Source organism: Cetorhinus maximus, chromosome 7 (assembly GCF_964194155.1).
Source record: "Cetorhinus maximus chromosome 7, sCetMax3.hap1.1, whole genome shotgun sequence".
In the NCBI taxonomy this organism is placed as follows: Eukaryota; Metazoa; Chordata; class Chondrichthyes; order Lamniformes; family Cetorhinidae; genus Cetorhinus; species Cetorhinus maximus.
This window is the reverse complement of record NC_135885.1, coordinates 33,112,309-33,126,340: the sequence shown is the minus strand read 5'-3', so window position 1 is coordinate 33,126,340 and position 14,032 is coordinate 33,112,309. Positions and strand designations below refer to the sequence as shown.

The 14,032-nt window shown below is 43.5% G+C and overlaps 1 protein-coding gene across 1 annotated transcript in view; it reads right to left on the bottom strand.

Annotated features, from left to right (window-relative positions):
• LOC144683107 (uncharacterized) overlaps positions 1–14,032 on the bottom strand; it is a 41,932-nt gene that overhangs the window by 9,115 nt on the left and 18,785 nt on the right. Inside the window, exon 2 of the mRNA XM_078546124.1 lies at positions 165–250. Within this exon, the coding sequence (XP_078402250.1) occupies positions 165–226 (62 nt within the window). The 5' untranslated portion in view covers positions 227–250. The remainder of the gene's footprint in view (positions 1–164; positions 251–14,032) is intronic.

The following is a 14,032-nucleotide window of genomic DNA, read 5'->3' as shown; positions in this document are numbered from 1 at the left end:
AAATAAACCATAAATAATTATGCAGATCAGAATATTCAAAGTATTCCAAGCAATAATTTTTGAGCTGTCCTTCAGTTCTGAATCCCTTGCAAGTATGACCGCTAGTTAGTTCTACTACTTAATTAGATTTCTGATCCTGTAATATGAATACACAATAAACTTACCTTCCAATTGCAGTTGGAATTGAATGATGACTTTTCACCAGCGTCTCATTCAATGAATCCATTGTCTCCAATTCCACCAACTTTTGCTGTAAAATATAGAGCGTATTTTTCTAGATGGTATTGCAAGACACTGTGGAGCCCTGAAATAATGTTTTTAAGATGGACCATTTTTCTTTAAAGAAGACTGGTGTTCTATCTTACAACGAACGGGTGGATAAGGTTTCATGAAGGGTTTATTAAACAAACAAATTTTTTAATGAAAATTTGTAAACATTTCCCAGCTCACGTGACACTGTCACATGAGGGGACATGTCTGAATAATTTTACTTTTTTATTTTTTCCATCTTTATAACTGAACTTAATCCCCCTGAGGCAGCTCCATGCCTCGGAGACTTCTGATGCGAAAGTGCGCAGGCCCCGACTCTCCCTCCTCCCCCCGCCCGCACAGGGTAGCGCTGAGTGCTACCGGGCGCGCGTCACGCTGGGCAGGCCTTAATTGGCCCGCCCACGTAAAATGGCGGTGCGCAGCCAATCGCGGGCAGTGATCGGCTCCATACCCGCCCGCGCCCACTCCCAACCGTCCCACCCGGCGGGGAGAAAATTCTCCCCAATGTCTTTTTCCCACACTATCCCCATATCCTTTTATGTCATTGGTATTTAAAAATCTGTCAATCTCTGCATTAAACAGACTCAATGACTGAGCTTCCACAGCCCTCTGGGATACAGAGCTCCAAAGATTCACAACCCTCAGAGTAAAAAAATTTCTCCTCATCTCGGTCCTAAGTGGCTTCCCCCCATATTTTCAAATTGCATCCCCTGGTTCCAGGCTCCTCAGCCAGGGGAAACATCTTAGCTGCATCTACCCTGCCTATTCTTTTAAGTATTTTGTAGGTTTCAACGAGATCACCTCTCATTCTTCGAAACTCTAGAGGATACAGGCCCAGTTTTCCCAGTCTCTCTTCATAAGGCAGTCCCACTATCCCCGGAACAAGTTTGGTGAACCTTCATTGCACTCCCTCTATGACAATAATATCCTTCCTAAGGTAAGGGGACCAAAACTGCACAAGGTACACCAGGCGCGGTCTAACCAAATTCTGTACAATTGAAGCAGGACATCGCTATTCCTGTACTGAAACCCTCCTGCGATAAGGGCCAACATGCCATTAGCCTTTTTAATTGCCTGTTGCACCTGCATGTTAGCTTTCAGTGACTTATTGATGAGGACACCCAAGCCCCTTTGTACAGCTACATTTCCTAATCCCTCACCATTTACGAAATACTCTGCACATCTGTTCCTTCTGCCAAAGTGGACAACCTCACATTTTTCCACATTACATTCCATCTGCCATGTTCTTGCCCACTCACGAAGTCTGTCCAAACCCCCTTGAGGCTGCTTTGCATCTTCCTCAGAACACACCTAGCTTTATGTCATCTGCAAACTTGGAAATATTATATTTGGTCCCAACATCCAAATCATTGATGTATATTGTGACCAGCTGGGGCCCAAGTACTGATCCTTGTGGTACCCCACTAGTCACAGCCTGCCAACGCGAGAATGACTCGTTTATTCTTACCCTCTGTTTTCTGCCATACCGGTGTATTACCTGCTATCCCATGTGCTTTAATTGTGCTAACCAACCTCCTGAGGGGAACTTGCTCAAAAGCCTTCTGAAAATCCAAGTACGCTATGCCCACCTACTCCCCTTTATCAATCCTGTTAGTAACAGGCCCTAAAAACTACAACAGGTTCAGTAAACATGATTTCCCATTCATAAATCCATGTTGACTATGCCCAATAAGATCACTTTTATCCAGGTGTCCATTTATCACTTCCTTTATAACAGATTTCAACATTTTCCCTACTACTGTTGTACTGGTCTGTACAGGTCTGTAGTTCTTCATTTTCTCTCTCCCTCCCTTCTTAAATAGTAGCGTTTGCTACTTTCCAATCTGCAGGAACTATTCCAGAACCTGTAGAATTTTGCAAGATGATCATCAATGCATCCACTATCATCATAGTTACCACTTTCAGCACTGTGGGATATAGGATATCAGATCCCGCGGCCTTAGCAACCTTCAGTCCCATTAATTTCCCCAATACAACCTTCTTACTAATACTAATTTCCTTCAATTCCTCATTCTCCCTAGTCCCTTGGATCTCTAATTCTGGGAGATTTCTTGGGTCGAATTTTCCCCCCATTATGGGGGTTTTGCGGGGACGGACGGGAGTGGGCGCAAACTCGATTGGCGCCGCCGATTGGGTCCATGCTGCCATTTTACGTGGGCTGCATGACATGCGCCCAGAAACGCTGTGCGCTCCCTGTGCAGGCAGGGGGTGGGGGGAGTGAGAGTCGGGGCCTGTGCTCTTTCACGCATGCGCGCAAAAGAGCGCAGAAATGTCCCTGAGGCACAGAGGTGCCTTAGGGAGATTAGTTTAAGGTTTAAAAATTTAAATGCAGAAAAGAAAATATTTTAAGACATGTCCCCTCACATGAGCTGGGACATGTCAAGGAACATTAATGAAAAGATTTATTTAATTTATAAACCCTTCATGAAACCTCACTCTGCCCGTGGATGAGGTTCCATGAAAAACGCGAAGGCCGCCTGGGCTCTTTGCCTGCCCGCCAACCTTAAGGTTGGATGGGCAGCTCAGTTTATTACTTTAATTGATATTTCAATGGCCTTAATATGCCTTTGACAGTTCGGCGGATGTGCAGCCAAACTAAAAATCTAAATGATGCGCGGTGACATTGGGATGCCCGCCCAACGTCACCCAGTGTCATTTTGTGCCTCGGCGAGCGGGTGCGGGGCCCGCTCGCCGAGCCGAAAATCATGGCCTTTGTATCTTCGACAGTGAAGACAGACTAAAAGCGCAGAATTTTACACTCCTCTGCCAGCAGGTTTATAATCGAGACTGATCATAAAATTCCTCGGATGGGCTTCTGCCCTCCTGACCTCTCTGCAATTTTATGCTGGGATGGGTGAGGCCTTGGCCAGCCCGCCCGCCCTTGCCCCAGTTGAGGCCCTTAAGTGGCTCTGGGGGCTGCACGCAGTCCCAGTACTGGCCACTGTACTTTCTGGCACTGTACGAGCTACAGAGCCACTGACCAATCCGACTGGCCGGCAGCTCTCTGATGCGGGACTTCCTCCCAAGCGAGGGGTAGAATTCCTGCCTCCAGCCAATTAATACTCACTGGAGTGTGAAATCACTGCGGGGTAGGCAGCATCGGCGGGAATGTGTTCCATGCCGACTCTTCGGATGGTGCAAAAGGAAACCCCAGCATCCTGAAAATCCTGGTCAAAGTAATCGTCTAGCTTCACTGCCGTTTCCCTATTTCCCACCTGTAATGGACCCACATTTGTCTTGGTTAAATGTTTCCTTTGTACATATTTATAGAAGCTTTTACAGTCCATTTTTATGTGTTTTGCTAGTTTACATTCATATTATATTCTCCCTTTCTTTATCCTTTTCTTGGTCCTCCTTTGCTATATTCTAAAATGCTCCAAGTTCTCAGGTTTACTCCAATTTCTGGCAACTTTATAGGTCTTTACTTTTAATCTTATACAATCTTTAACTGCCTTTGTTAGCCATGGCTGACTGGCTTTTCTTTTTTCTCCTTACTTTCTATCTTACAATGCATTTTCCATCTTACTAAAAACACATTGCCTTAACAGCCGATATTTTCTTTAGAAATTAAAGTTGATAATTTTCTTGGGTCAGGTAATGACGCCCACAATGGAGGAATAGAGGGGGTCAGGCAGAGAGGAGGTCCAGCAATAGACAGTGTAATTTTGGGACAGCCGAAACAAACAACATTTATAGAGGTGGCAGATGGCAGTGGAACATTCTTCAGTAACAAGAACAGAAAATGCTGGAGGAACTCAGCAGGTCTGGCAGCACCAGTGTTATGTGAAAGCAAAAGCATGATTAGGCACTTTACAGCCTTCTGGACTCAACATTGTGTTCAACTACTTCAGAGCATGAACTCTGTCCTCCATTTTGAATTTTTCCCCAGAAATGCCAGTCTGTATCTTGTTCTCTTGTTTTTGCTTTCAGATGGCTTCAACCCTTTCTCTGCTATTAACACATTCTGCTATTTTGCTTTCAGACAGTGCTGACCTTCATTCTGCTATTAACACCTACTCTGGCCCAAAGCTTTAGATTTTATCATCATCATTACCACTCGCTTTGTCTTGTGTTCCATGACATCTTTGTTATTTAATCTCCCCGACCCTCTAACCTATCCCTGACTTTCCATTTTGCTCCACTTGCACCCCCCCCCTTCAACAACATAAAACCCATCGCATTTGTACTTCTCTTCAGTTCTGAAGAAGAGCCATATTGGATTGGAAATAGTAACTCTGTTTCTCTCTCTACAGATGCTACCAGCTGAGTTTTTCCAGTGTTTCCTGTTTTTATTTCAGATTTCCAGCATCCTCAGTACTTTGTTTTTATTTTAGGGAGATCCTTCAGTTTAGCTAGGTAGGCCTGGTGTGCTGTTCTAGTAGTTGTGGTGGGGGGGATTTGTTTCTGAGAGTTGGTAATACTGGGGAGGGAACATTTCTAGGGATTGTCACCATAGCGAAGAATATTGGATTTCACAACATGTGGAGAAGAAAAATTTGTTGGCATGGTGGTGAGCTGAAAATTTCCAAAAAGAGCACAGTAATTAATACTAATACTGATATTATAGATTCAGAGTGATGCAGACTGATTCTGGCTGTTTATATATCCATAGTTGCACATTTAATATCATTAATCAGTGACATGTGCTTATAGAATGGTATCATTTTCACATTCCGACATCAGCATCATAGTTTTTTTAATAAAAAGGACATTTTCATTTATTCTTCAAATGGCAATCAGTTTACAACATGAAGATACTTACCATAAGCTACTTTCAATCCTCATTATACAGGACTTGATCCCATTGCTGCAACATGAATGACAAAGGTAGCTGTGGCTGAGTGAGGAGTGAAAAAGCAGCTATTATCAAGCTGATGAAAAATAAGATAAAAGTAAAATACTGTGGATGCTGGAAATCTGAAAAAAAAAACAGAAGATGCTGGAAAAACTCAGCACGTCTGGCTGCATCTGTGGAGAGAGAAACAGAGTTAATGTTTCGAGTCCCTATGACTCTTCTTCAGAGCTAAAGAGAAGTAGAAATGTGATGTATTTTCTACTGTTCAAGAGGGGATCGAGTTGATGGAGCAAAATAGAAGGTCAGGGATTGGTGGGAGCTCAGGAGAGAATGGTGTCTTTGTCATCATTTGAATTTCATTGAAGGATGATACCCTACTTTGAGCTTCAGTCTTCTGGGTCACACTTGACGCCATTGTGCATTCTCAGTTAAGAAATTCTCTTAAATTGAAAAGAAAATAACAGCACCACAAAAGGAATGGGTTTCATCTTTTAACAGGCAGTAAAATGCTTAAGTCCAGAAGTGGACTATCAGTCTGATTAACTTCAATATCTGTTAACCTTGATAGTCAAGTGTAGCGAGAAGTCTATGCATTGTTCCTGAACTTCTCTGATAGGGTTTTATCGGGGCAGCATGTAACTAAGTGAATGAACTTGGCTGAGTACAGCAGCAAGTCACCATAAGAGGGACAGCGAGTAAAGGGTTGTACCTGTCTGTCTGCCTTTGCAGACAAGCAGGAGAAACGAGCGGAGAAGTTACTGACAGCAGACCTGTAATCGTCCTTATCACCACTGAACACATCAGAATGATTTCCAGTAGGGTCCTGACCCGCATGGATGCTGAGCCAGACTTCCACATGGGAGTGGAGACACTGGGAGGGAACCATCGGCTCCATTGCTCCAGCCCCTGTCCCAGCTGCACCGACTGAGAGGTTGCCGAGGGGCAGGGAGAATGCGGAATCCATGATACCAGGGAAGGGGCTAAGAGTGAGCCCCACTCCACTTCCATGACCGGGAGCCGCTAGCCCACCGCTGCCAACCTGCAGCTGATGATCCTGGGGAGGACAGGCCGGCAGGAGTCTGTGTCTGGAACCCTCCGGCTCCAGCTCAGAAAGTGGCATTGAATCACCAGGTGATTAAAATAAATAAGGCAAAGTCTCGTGCCTCTGATGATCTGCTAAATTCTTTTCATCTTTTGTTCAAAATTCTTGCTTTAAAATAATCCCAATTTCACTCAGAAATCTGTCAGTGACATCACTTAAGCTGACATCTCCCAGAATGACCTGCTGGAGTTGACAACCCTAAGATAGGAAGAAATTGGCAGGAGAGTTGGTAACCAGAGGACACAGGTTCAACAAGAGCCCACGTCACCTCTTTTTGGGAAGGCCTGCCGAATTGTGTGCCAATCATGGGGTGGAACTCTCATCTGCCCATTGCTGCCGGCCAATCAGAGATCTAGAGTTCTTCATTGCTCAGCGGTGCCACTGGGGAGGTGGTGGCTGCTGCCAGTACTACACCCACCTAAGGCCCAGGATTCCTGGCTCAGCCAGTGATTGCGGGAGGGGGTTCGAAAGCAAGGGCAGGGGGGTGTGGCTCTCCCTTTCCTGATGCCGAGTCCCTCAATCAGGTGCTGTGCCTTTGAACAATGGACCCCCACCGCCCTGCCCAACCCCACCCCACAAGTCCACAAGCAACCCCAACAGGGTTTACTTTTCAGGCTTCCTGCAATGTGGGTCGCCACCTGCCATTGGGTGAACACCAGCATTGGTGGTGATGGGATGAGGACCTCAAGAGTCCATGGGCCTTCCTCCCATGGACATGATTGGAACAGAGGCCGGAAGGCGGCTGTTATGTCTTCTGGTTCCCATATGTTTGAAATAATCGTATTATTGGATTGTAAATGTTGGAGCTTCATTGAGTGTATATCTTACAGCTCTTCTTATATCTGGTGGACTGATACATTGTTGCTCAGCACCTGTCCGCAAAGCAGCAGTGAATGTGGCATCTTGGATACCTATTTGCATAAAAATTAGTTCCTACTCCTTACAAATAATAACATAACATCCCCCTTTCTTTTAAAAAAATGCCTCTACATCAATACTATCCAATCATTAAATTCTTTTTGCAAAATATTGATTAAACTTCAGAAGATTAACAATTGACTTTTATAAATAAACCAAACATCTTTAGTTTAGTCTGTTAGAGCTTGTTTCCTCAAAACATAATTCACAGTATCGCTTAAGTAATAGGGTATTGGGCCTCCATCTTGTACATTTGGCATTCATTCAATCTCATTGGTGAGTCAACATACTGCACAGGCAATGGTGGTGCATGTTTCTCTTGGAGTTGTAGGAGTCATGCTTTATGTTGCTAATGTATCACTTGTTAGTGACATTGGTGATGTTGTACCACTTGTTGGTGATGTTGTCTCGCTGGTTAGTAATGTTACTGGAGCTGTTGATAATCTTTTCTGTTTTTTCAGCTCAGGTAGAGGTTGAATATGGACTCTAATCCTTCTCATTTCTCAATGATGTATGACCTTGGAGTCTCAGCTTCACCAGCAAATTTTGCTCCCTCTCCACTTCGAACTTTCTACCATAGTGATATGTATGGAATTTCTCACATTCCACGCACAATTGCCAAAATTTCTCTTTCTATGTTGGCATATCTGGTCTCTATTGATGTTGGAGCTTTGAGTGTAAATACTATCACTTTTCCCTCTTATACAGGGCTGCTCTCAGTCGTTTTGTTAAAGTATCCACTTGCAGAGTGACAGGTTTCTCTCTGTCATAGTATGACATACTTGTCTCCTTGCATATTTCTTCTTTGAGTATGCTGAAACTCCTCTCTTGACTCTGACCACTGGTACTCGACACCTTCTCTCATCAGCTCTCATAGGTTTGCTGTGTGTTTTAACATGTGAGGTATGAAAGAACTCATGGTCTGAAATACTCCAAGGAAAATTCTCAACTCTTTCTTCTCTTTTGGAGTTTCCATCTCAAAGATAGTTGTGACTTTATCAGGACCCGGCTTGACTCCATCAGGTGTGTTGAGAAACCCAAACTTATCTTGGAGGTCAGAAACTCCAAGTCCCAATGAACTTCAGGCCTCTCATGCTTGCGCCGGCCAGGAACTGGCTGCATATGCACGGTTCTGATATTTCACGTTCTTCAGGGCTGTTCTGGCCCATGCAGACATGTAGCCTGCGCATAGGAAAAAAAGTGCGAAAACCCAGGTCAGGTGACCAGTGCGGAGCACCATAGTCAAGTAAGTGCCCCAGGGAGAGAAACAAGGGAGGGGGACAGGAAGAGGTCCTAAGAAGCATCCCAGAGACAGGGACAAGAGACAGGGGACAGGAACCAGCCTCAGTTGAATTAAGAAAAGGAGAAACAGTCTCCAATTAGAAAAAAGGACTGCAGGGAGCAGATTTTACATTAAATGGGCTTGGGAGAAGCCCTGGTAGTTGAAGAGGGCTCAGAGTAAGCCCTCAGAGGATCCAAGAAGGCAGCTGAAGGTTGGAGACTCTGCTGCGGGACACTGAGGCAAAAATACCCCTTTGGAGCAGCGGTGTTCTGCTTGGCATAGCTGAAAAGCTGAAGTTGTGTTTGTATAGAGTCATAAATCCAGGGAAACGGAATCTCAGAAGGTGAGATTGAAACATTGCAAGGTGGGCTGCTGTTGAAGCCATCCAAGTTGCAATGACTTTGGAGAGAATTCCAAGGCAAGGTCTTCGAAGGTGAAGATTGGAAATCCTTGTGAGAGAGACAGCGTTTCAGTGAGATTGGTTGGCTCACAATGTGACAAATGTCTGAGTGGGTTGTTGAGAAATCCATGGAATTGGGTTTGGTTGCATGTGTCATTTATTCTGTGGTGTGGTGTGTCTGACCACAATTTGCCTGTTAATTCGCACGTACCTCATACCTATCCTGGGTGTTAGAGTATAAGATAGATATTGTAAATTATTTTATTTTTCTGAACTTGTAAAGTTTATTTTGTTTCTTCAAAACCCATGGGGCAGAATTCTCCGGTTGACAAGCGGGGATGTGGCCCGCTCGCCGACACGTAAAATGACACGGGGCGGGCGTCCTGACGTCACCACGCATCATTTAGATTTTCAGTTCGGCAAGCGCACAGCCGAGTTGGCTGCGTGCCCGCCAAACTGTCAAAGTCCTATTAAGGCAATTTAAATAGTAATTAATTCAATTAGCTGAGCTGCCTGTCCAACCTTAAGGTTGGCGGGCAGGCGAAGAGCCCAGGCAACCTTTGCATTTTTCATGAAACCTCATCCATGGGCCGGATGAGGTTTCATGAAATGTTTTAAAAGTCAATAAAAATTTTTAAAATAATTCTTTCACCTGTCCCAGCTCATGTGACAGTGTCACATGAGGGGACGTGTTTTAAAAGTTTTTATTTCCCTTCATTTAAATTTACACATGTCAAACTGATCTCCCTGAGGCACCTCAGGGTGAGCGTCACGCTGGGCGGGTCTTAATTGGCCCACCCACATAAAATCCGGTTTGCGCCCGCCCCTGCACAACCCCCACGACCGGGGGGGAAGATTCAGCCCCTGGAATCATGTTGCTTTATTCAATTAGTAAATATCCTGAATCTCAAACTTTGTCAACTTTAAACAAAACGTTCTTGGTTCCTAATCAGATCTCACCAATAACTTGCGGATCTGGCCAAGGATCACAACAGGTGTGTACACCATTCCGAAGAACTGGCGTTTCACCATTTCACAATACATTTGTCTGCATTTAACTTGATCCCAGCTTTCTTGGTTCTCTTCATGGCTTCATGTAGATGGTTGTCATGATCTTTTCCATCTACATCATAGATCTCAATATCATCAGCTATGCCAACTGCTCCTTTACATTCCTCTGTATCCTCTAGTTTCTGCTGGAACACATCTGGGCTCACTTTAAGGTCAAAAGGTAGACACAGGAATTTGTACCGACCAAAAGGTTGTTTAATGTTGTCAATATCAAAGATTCCTCATCAAGATTCATGTTCCAGTGGCGATTTCTGGCATCAAGCTTGCTGAAAACTTTTGTCCCTGGTGTGATCTCTTCCAGTGTTGGAATAGGGTAGTGATTCTTTTTTATTGTCTGATTAAGATCTTTAGGATCCAAGCAAATTCTTAGCTGTCCATTTCGCTTCTCTCTCACCACGATGGAATTTATCCAATCTGTAGGCTCTGTGACTTTGATGACCACTTTCTTTTCTTCCACCTCTTGGAGCTCTCTTTCATGCTTTCCTTTTAGTTCTATTGGTGCTTTAGGTGGTGGATGAGTCATTGGTTTCATTGCTGGGTCAATAGTGATGTCGTACATTAAAATTTTCAAAGCAGCCAACCATCTCATCCAAATACTCTGGATACATTTTCATCAGATATTCCTTACATCTGATCAGAGGCATTTTTCAATACGCACACTACTTTCAACCCTCAGTGTTGCCTCCTCCATCTCACAGTTTCCTGAGATAAGCTGTAGCTCGTCACACTTGCTCAACCCCAGGACAGCATGACCATCTGTTTCAGTGATGTAGAGCATGCAGTTAACATCTTTTCCTTTGTGTGTCTCTCTGATTTGGGTTGTTCTTAGCTGTTAAATCTCAGTTCCCCTGCATGTCTTTAGCACGACATCACTCGGTTTCAGAGCATCTTTCCTTGGGTAATCATTTTCTTTCAAATTTTCAGTATCTTCTGGTATAGTCTGACTGGGCTGATGTTACTCTGCGTTCTGGTATCAATCTTCAGCTTCAGATTTATGGTTGTGGGCTGATTTCTCACCCTCTTCCTTATCTGAATGGTTGTGTGAATTTGTTTCCTTTGGGAACAGTCACATCCAGCCATTTCATGCTGTTTTATGGTTTCTGTATCTATGGTGTTCTCAAATATCATCGCTATCTTCCAGGGTAAGGATGTTTTGGTTTCTTTTCTTTCTCATTCACCCTGTTGCTCTGTTTCTGATGAGTCGTTTACCATCTATTTTTCCTTCTTCTGCACATCTTTTCCCAGTGATTGGGCCTACCACAAGCTCGCCAGTTTGATCCACATGTGGGACATTTCCTTCTCTCTGTGAACTAATGGTCATCTACGGCTCTTGTACATCTTTCTCAATTTGGTGTGCATTCCTTTGTTGCTGTTTCACCCTGCTGCCTTGACCTTGACTTAACTGAAGATTAGTCACTTGGGTAGTTAGTGTATTCATCTTTCTACTCATGGCTTCAGGTGCTCTGGCAGTGCCTACAGCCTGTGATATTGTGAGCTTGTCCTTTCCAATCTTCAGAGCATGCGGAGCCCATATGAGCTGAGCTGATCTGTCGGCCTTTCATCCATTTCCTTGAATTTGCTTTTTCTGGCTGCATTTTTCAATTTTGTTAAGAAATTATAAACAGACTCACCTGGTTGTTGCCTCATGCTTTGAAACTCATATCGATGGATCCAATGATTTTACTTCGGCTGCAGATGTGCGCTGAATTTTTCAAAACTTTTGATTGGGGTTTCAGTGCCGTCCTCACTCACCTCCCAGCTGTTAAACAAACTTAATTCTTTCTCTCCTGCTCACAAAAGGATGTAGCTGACCCTTTCCTCTTCACTGGTACCATTTAGAAAGCTACTAAATATCAGTCCGCACTTTTGTTTGAACTTTTCAAACGTCTCTACGGCATCATCAGCTTTCCAATTCATTTTGGACTGTAGCTGTGTGTTCATTGCTGCAGTGGCAGCAATTTCATCTTTGCGTGATTCACTCAGTTTTTCTCTCTCTGGCACTAATTTAGGTTGATTTTTTTTTCCAATCTAATCCAGCATTAAATCTGTTTAAAGTGTTTGGATTTTTACTCACAGACATTTGATGCCACCTGTTATGTCTTCTGGTTCCCATTGAAATGATCACACTTTGACTCAAAATGTTGATACTTCATCAAGGGCACTTCTTACAGTTCTCCATGTGGGTGGTGGACTAATACAGTATTGTTCAGCACCTGACTGCAGCGTTGCATAAATGTGGCATCCTGAATATACATTTGCATAACAATTAGTTCCTACCTCTTTACAACTAATATAACAGCGGTGGGCTCTCCCCACAGAGAGAGATTGTAGAACTCTAAGGTACAGAGGGATCTGGGTGTCCTGGTGCATGAATCACAAAAGGTTAGTTTGCAGGTATAGCAAGTGATTAGGAAGGCAAATGGATGTTCATTTATTGCAAGGGGAATGGAATATAAAAGTAGGGATGTTTTGCTACACTTGTACAGGGCGTCGGTAAGACTGCATCTGGAGTACTGTGTACAATTTTGGTCTCCTTATTTAAGAAAGGATGTAAATGTGTTAGAAGCAGTTCAGAGAAGGTTCACCCGACTGATATGTGGGACGGGGTTAGGGTGGGGTAGTTATCTTATGAGGAAAGGTTGGACAGGCTGGGCTTGTGTTCATTGGCATTCAGAAGAATGAGAGGTGATCCTGAAGGGACTTGACAGGGTGGATGTTGAAAGGATGTTTCCCCTTCTCGGAGAGATTGGAACTAGGGGCACAGTTTAAAAATAATGGGTCTCCCATTTAAGACGGAGATGCGGAGAAATTTTCTTTCTCTCGGCGGGTCGTGAGTCTTTGGAACTCTCTTCTCCAGAGAGCGGCGGAGGCAGTCATTGAATATTTTTAAGGCAGAGATAGATACATTTTCTGACTAACAAGGGAGTCAAAGGTTACCGGGAGCAGGGAATGTGGATTTGAGGCCACAGTCAGATCAGCCATGATCTTATTGAATGGCACGGCAGGCTCAAGGGGCTGAATGGCCTATCCCTGCTCCTAGTTCATATGTTCACATATACGTATGTTCACCTGCCACCCTCCAGCCCAAATAAGAGCTCCCATCACCAAACCCGCCACAGGGAAGGGCATTAAATTCCACTCATATATTTCAGGCAATTGGCAAAAAAAGCCAGATAGATGAGAAGATTTTTGATGCAACAACTTATTTTGATCTGAAATGCACTGTCCGAAAGGGTGGTGGAAGCAAATTCCAATATTAACTTTCAAAGAAATTTAGATATATACTTGATAAGGAGAAATTTACAGGGCTTTGGGGTAAGAGTTGGGGCTAACTGAAGAACTCTTTTAAAGAGCTGGCACTGGCTTGATAGATTGGATGGCCTCTTGCCGTGTTACATAGTTCTATGAATCTAAGGCCAAATCAGAAACATTAAAAGTATATGCCGAATGTGCATTTTGATGAGTTTTCTAATCGCATGGGGAGTTATGACAGGTGAAGCAGGTTTAGAGGGCTGGGGATAATTAGACCAGGATGGGTAGGTGTAATTCAGCATCTATTTTAATGTCAGCCATTCTGTCCTTGCCTTGTAAAATATATAAATTTATAGTTAAACAGCAAATTGACAACAATTTGAGAAGCAGAGTTTGTTGGAGCAATAGATGTTTCTCCACAGGACAACAAGATAACTATTTGCATTTCATTAACGTCTTTAACATAAATAAAATCCCAAGGGACTTCACAGAGGTATAAAGAAAAATGGAAGCCAAGACAAAGAAGGAATGATTAGCAGGATCCAGGAGACAGAAAATTGGGATGCTACAGTGTCACCGCAACACCGGCAGGATGCATAATCACAGCGTGATAAGTTTGCATAGGCAGTTCCTATTATAAATGCAGAGACAGAAATACTTATAGTTGACCAAAGGAGGAAATGTTTTGTAGACAAGAACTATGTGTAAACGCAAGACTTTCAGTTTATTATATAGATGCTAGTCTTTTATAACAGTGGAAGCCATATACGTTGGCTTATTAGTAACTGAAAAAGTCAAAACTACATTTTTTCTACTTGGGTATTCTATGATTTTGGTTATTTTTTCTGGGGTCAAATTTCATGATTCTCTCTCATTCTCCATACAAACTGTAAATACATGGCCTGGAAGATTATAAGCGCT